The sequence below is a fragment of the Amphiprion ocellaris genome, chromosome 19 (genome assembly GCF_022539595.1).
Source record: "Amphiprion ocellaris isolate individual 3 ecotype Okinawa chromosome 19, ASM2253959v1, whole genome shotgun sequence".
NCBI classification, from domain to species: Eukaryota; Metazoa; Chordata; class Actinopteri; family Pomacentridae; genus Amphiprion; species Amphiprion ocellaris.
The window spans coordinates 28,464,340-28,470,381 of record NC_072784.1 but is presented as its reverse complement, the minus strand read 5'-3'; the positions used below and the strand labels follow the sequence as shown (position 1 = coordinate 28,470,381).

Genomic DNA, 6,042 nt, shown 5'->3' with positions numbered 1-6,042 from the left:
CATCCCAAACCATCTGGACTGGGTTTAGGTCAGGTGACTGTGGAGGCCAGGTCATCTCCATCTTCTCCTTCCTGGTCAGATAGTCCTTCCACAGCCTGGAGGTGTGTTTGGGCTCATTGTCCTGTTGTAGAATAAATGATGGTCCAACTAAACACAAACAGGATGTGATGTCATGTTGCTGCAGGATGCTGTGGTAGCCATGCTGGTTCAGTGTGCCTTCAGTTTGGAGTAAATCTCCAACAGTGTCACCAGCAAAGCACCCCAACACCATCACACCTCCTCCTCCATGCTTCATGGTGGAAACCATGCATGTAGAGACCATCTGTTCACCTTCTCTGGTCTCACCAAGACACAGTGGGTGGAACCAAAGATCTCAAATTTGGACTCATCAGACCAAAGCACAGATTTCCACTGGTCTAATGTCCATTCCTGGTGTTTCTGGGCCCAAACTAATCTCTTCTGCTTGTTGTTTTTCCTTAGTAGTGGTTTCTTAGCAGCTATTTGACCATAAAGGCCTGATTGGTTCAGTCTCCTCTGAACAGTTGATGTAGAGATGTGTCTGCTACTAGAACTCTGAGGCATTTATCTGGGCTCTAATCTGAGCTGCTGTTAACTTGTCATTTCTGAGGCTGGAAACTCGGATGAACTTCTCCTCAGCATCAGAGGAGACTCTTGGTCTTTTCCTGGGGAGGTCCTCATGTGAACCAGTTTGGTCGCAGATTTTGGTGGTTTTTAAGATAAGATAAGTCCTTTATTTCTCCCCACGCCAGGGGAAATTCACATTGTTACAGCAGCTTATGTAGCAAAAGACGTAGTAATAGAAATAAAATAATAATAGAAACAGTAGTAATAATATTTACAATATGTACAGGGATACATTTTTTTGGGGATACATTCAAAGTTTTAGCAATTTTCCAGACTGACTGACCTTCAGTTCTTAAAGTAATGATGGACTGTCGTTTCTCTTTATTCAGCTGATTGGTTCTTGCCATAATATGGATTCTAACAGCTGTCAAATAGGGCTGTCAACTGTGTACCAACCAGACTTCTGCACAACACAACTGCTGGCCCCAACCCCATTAAGAAGGCAAGAAATTCCACAAAGGAACCTTGACAAGGAACACCTGTGAAGTGAAAACCATTTCAGGTTCTACCTCATGAAGCTCATCCAGAAAATGATAAGCGTGTGCAAAGCAGTGATCAAAGCAAAGGGTGACTATTTGGAATCTAAAACATAAAATATGTTTTGACTTATTTCACACTTTTTTGTTTGCTACATAATTCCATATGTGTTCATTCATAGTTTTGATGCCTTCAATGAGAATCTACAATGTAAACAGTCATGAAAATAAAGAAAAACTATTAAATGAGAAGGTGTGTCCAAACTTTTGAACAGTAGTGTCTGTGAAGCATGAAGGATTTAAGAATCTACTCATCTAGATCTCTTTTGCATCATTGAGGCAACAAAACAAACATTTAAGGGACGCTGAATTCACATTTAATCAAATTAACTGAACAAATTTCTTTAGCTAATGTTATTTTCCAGAATTTACACATTTAATATCCATCATTGAGTGTAAAAGAAGCTTCAGAAATGACTGATTGGTGTGTGTCTACAATAAATCAATCACGTTTAATCAACTGGTTAATGAGTGTAGTGATTTGTCAGTCAGTGCTTTGGAACTGCAAGGAAGTGACATCATGATCAGACTTCTGTGTCTAATGTATACAAGTGTGTTTAGTGTTTGGCAAATCACTGTGTGTTGTTCTGCAAAAAGTGTGAGGCTGACTTTGTGTTTATAGTGATGAAAATCTGGTCCAATGTTTTGCTCCTTGAGTGTAAGGTGTTGATAATTATGTCATTCTTTTGTTTTTAGTCTTTATGCAATCATAAAAAACTGTAAGCAGAGGACCAGACATTATACGTTCATTCTGATGAGTATTTATTGAAAACTCGCCGTAACAGCAAACACACATATAACAGTTATTCCAGTGTATTTTCATGAAAAGCTGTAAACACGTAAAAAGGACATTTTCATACCAAAATCCTCACATAATGGAGCAGTACTCGGCTTATTTGGTTTCTCCTGTTTCAAGACTAAAAGCAGTCTCCTGTATTTGGTAAAGCTGAGTTATTTCAGGCTTTGTTTACTTTCTGCACCGCATATATAGATAATAACATCATTAAATCTTAGTTGGACAGTAACCAGAAGGGAGTTTTTGTGCTCATAAAATCTGTCTCATCAGTAAACAGGACATTCAGGCGTCTTCATCCTCAGACTACTGCTCCTCCTCCTCTGCTGAAGTTTCACCCTCCTTCTTCTGGATTTTCTGCTGGGAGGAAAATTAATATCATTTAGGAACATATTTTAATTTCCACATTATTACCACTGCAGGAGGGAGGATGACGGTAAATTCAGCTCCATTCATTTTAATAAGATAAAATAGGCTCCATAAATTAAAATAAAATGAAATAAACAGCTAATATTAAAATAGAAATAGAGGTAGAAATAGAAGTTAGACTAAAGTATATAAATTAATAAATAAATATAGAAGTCAATAAATAACATGAATTTTAAAAAGATTAATGAAGAAACATCAGATAAAATATAATTAAATATCTATTATTAAAATAGAAATAGAAATAATATACATCCATCTATCTATCTATCTATCTATCTATCTATCTATCTATCTATCTATCTATCTATCTATCTATCTATCTATCTATCTATCTATGTATATATATATATATATATATATATATATATATATATATATATATATATATATATATATATATATATATATATGATAAAAATGAAGTAAGTGATAAAGTGTATATTAAATAGATTAAAATATATAAATAGGTAAATAAATAGAGAAAACAATAAATAAAATTTACTCTAAGAAGAGTAATGAGGAAACACCAGATAAAATAAAATAGGATCAAATAAGCTAGATAAACAAATAAAATAAAATGAAACAAAATATCTATTATTAAAATATAATAAATAAAAATAGAATAGAAATTTTAAAAAATAGGATGAAATAAATCAAAATAAAATACATAAATAAACAGACATAAAAATAAATAAAAGAAATGAAATAAAGTCCATTATTAAAATAGAGATAGAGATATAAATAGAAGTAAAAAATATTTATATATAAAGACAGAAAAAGAAATGATAAAAATGAAGTAATAAACTGTTCTTCAACTAAATATAAATAACACAAAATATGTAAATAGGTGAACAAACAGAAAAGTCAATAAATAAAATACATTTTTAGAAGAGTTAAATATAATAAAATATAACAAAATAAAATATAATAAAATAAAAATAGGATGAAATAAAAAAAATAGTATATGAAAACAGGTCAATATATAGAGAAGTTCATAAAATTTATTTGAGGAAGAGTAATAAAAAAATAAAATCTATCAAATCAATCAAACTGCTGATTAAAAAGTTCGGTCTTGACTTTGAGGTTTATGACTTGATGAAAACTCACTTCTTGCCCAGTTTTTCTCTTTTCTAAACAGCCATAAACCTCCTCAGTTCATGCTGGTTTACCTTTGTCAGGTTGGAGTCGTAGAGGTTCAGGAGGCCGGAGGTGGTGATGAACAGAGCGTTGGTGACGATGGACACCAGGATGGAGAAGAAGGCGACGGCGGACAGAACACACAGAAGAGCGACTCCGGCCACGAACAGCAGGAAGCCTGACGGAGAAATGACTGGTTAGTAGCTGAAGAAATAAGAAAAACATCACTTAGATGACTTCATTAATTCATCCTCAGAGGGAAATTAGGTTGCTACAGCAGCATGGATGTTCAGTAAAGGGGTAAACAATAAGACAAAACAGAATATTAGGGTATTAGGTGAAGGTAAAATAAAATAGAAGAAATTAAAATAAAATAAAATTAACTTAAAAATAAAATAAAAATTAATTGAGATAAGATAAAATAACATAAAATAAAGTGAATGAAAATAAGATAAATAAAAAATACTAATTAAATAAGATAAAATAAAATAACATAGAGCAAAGTGAAATAAAATAAAATAAAAATATAATACATTAAAATGAGATAAAAATAAAATGAAATAAAATGTAATAAAATTTAATGAAATAAAAAAACCAAAATAAAAAAAGAAGATAAAATAACATAAAATAAAGTGAGATAAAATCAAATGAAAATAAGATAAGATAAGGTAGCATAAAATAAAATGAAATAAAATTAAATTAAAGTGAAATTAAATTAAATAATAAAAATCAAATAAAAATCAAATAAACCAAACCGAATCGAGCCCATTCAATTCATGTGCAGTACTTTAATCTATGTGCAATATTGTAATTTATTTTATTTATTATATAAATATAATGCCAATGTTTTTGTAGTACATCCTATATTGACTTGTAGTGTAAATTCCATTTTTATTTATTCACCTGTAATGTTACAAGCACTTCTTCCTTAGCATATCTAGACAACACAGAATATTAGGATATTATGTGAAGGTAAAACGAAATGAAATAAAATAAGATCAAATAATATTAAATAAATTAAGATAAAATAAAATAAAATAAAAAATAAATCAATTAAAATGAAATAAAATAAAAATAAAATAAGATAAAGTAAAACAAAATAAAGTGAAATAAAATAAAATTTTAAAAAGTAAACCAAGATGAAATAACATAAAATAATGTGAAATAAAATAAAATAAGATATGATAAGATAAAATAAATAAGACGAAACGAAATAAAATGAGATCAAAAAATTATGTATGCTATAGAAAAAAATCAACAGGACATACGAGAGTGACAGATTTATTCACCTGTAATGGTACAAGTACTCCTTCCTTAGCGTATCTTGATTTTTTTAGATTGTTACTCTTATTAGGTCTTTAGGTCTTTTTATATTTATTACTGACTAGCTCTGTTGCTGTCTTCTTGTCTGACTGACTTTTCCTGAGTTCTATAAGTTTCCCACACAGATTCCTTGTGTGTGAGTTCGCTTGGCAGTGAAGCTTTCTCTGAGTCCACCTACCTTCAAAGAAAACAACCCCCACCACCGACATGGTGACGGTCACCAGGGCGAAGGTGAGGAAGAGTCCAACAGGCAGCGCTGCCATGGCAACGAACAGCACCACGGCCAGAGCCGAGAAAGGGCGTTTGCTGAGGTGCTGCCCGACTCTGGAGTTCAGCATCACAGACACCTGGTGAGGAGAGAGAAACTCAGCTGGAGGAAAAGTAAAAAACACATGAAGTTTGTGACAGAGGAGAGTTAAAGTCACCCTGGGATCCTCCTGAAGCCGCTTCAGCAGGACCATCCATCGTCCCCACAGCTGCTGGAGCTCAGAGTCTCTGCTGCCGGGCTTCATCTCCACAATCTGTCACCAGAACACCAGCAGAACCTGTCAGACCAAGCTCCCAAACCAACCATTCACCTCCATGTCAGGCCTGACACTTAAAACTGACACAGATTAATGATTCACTAACTTCCTCTAAGTGTAAAGAACTTTTCTAAAAAACCTGACAAAGTTCTGCAGAAGAATACAGACCTGGAAGAGCAGAAATCCTCATTTGATTCTCACAGAAGTCTCAGCATATAAAGCTGTGTCCTGAAGTTGCCTCAGCTGCTCAAACACACCCTTTTCTTTAAACACGCCTCCTGTTTCTTCCTCTGTGGATCCAGACAGACTCTCTGAGGACGGCGCTGCTGCCATCTACTGTTAGCTCTCTGATTTCTCAGTCTGAGCTCTGGTTTTCTAAAGGAATATCACATTTATAATATACTTTCTTTAATTTATTGGGAAAATAACTGCATCTACATATCAGAAAATGTGTCTTTTTTTTAAATTACAAACACTGCAGTAAATATGAAGACGAACAATAATGCCGTGTAAATATGTGCAGTAATTTGTCTGGAACAGCATCAGTTCAGTCAGGCTGTTCCAAGCATCTCCAAACCATATAAAATATTCTTTATACTTCAATTTTTATTAATGAAAAGTCAAAATAAAAGACTAAATGTGTAGAATTTAAAAA

General features: G+C 32.9%; 1 protein-coding gene across 2 annotated transcripts; it reads right to left on the bottom strand.

The window, feature by feature from the left end:
• Window positions 1-1,926: 1,926 nt before the first annotated feature.
• LOC111580453 (lipid droplet assembly factor 1) lies at window positions 1,927-5,691 on the bottom strand. Of its 2 annotated transcripts, none has more exons than XM_023288197.3 (5): window positions 5,556-5,691; window positions 5,289-5,384; window positions 5,042-5,210; window positions 3,573-3,718; window positions 1,927-2,334 (listed from the first exon to the last, which is right to left on the bottom strand). In XM_023288197.3, exons 2-5 carry the CDS (start codon window positions 5,373-5,375, stop codon window positions 2,281-2,283), a joined length of 456 nt encoding a protein of 151 aa, XP_023143965.2. In that variant the 5' UTR covers window positions 5,376-5,384; window positions 5,556-5,691; the 3' UTR covers window positions 1,927-2,280. The 2 variants fall into 2 exon arrangements, with proteins under 2 accessions (XP_023143965.2, XP_023143966.2); XM_023288198.3 differs by having other exon boundaries at window positions 1,927-2,331; window positions 5,556-5,690.
• Between the last annotated feature and the right edge of the window lie 351 nt (window positions 5,692-6,042).

Excerpts from the sequence above, each read along its gene's own strand:
- LOC111580453 (XM_023288197.3), bottom strand. The coding sequence starts at position 5,375 with ATGAAGCCCGGCAGCAGAGACTCTGAGCTCCAGCAGCTGTGGGGACGA. Across the intron at positions 3,719-5,041 it reads GGGGGTTGTTTTCTTTGAAG|GCTTCCTGCTGTTCGTGGCC; the intron begins GTAGGTGGACTC and ends TTTCTCCGTCAG. Across the intron at positions 2,335-3,572 it reads ACGACTCCAACCTGACAAAG|CAGAAAATCCAGAAGAAGGA; the intron begins GTAAACCAGCAT and ends TTTTCCTCCCAG.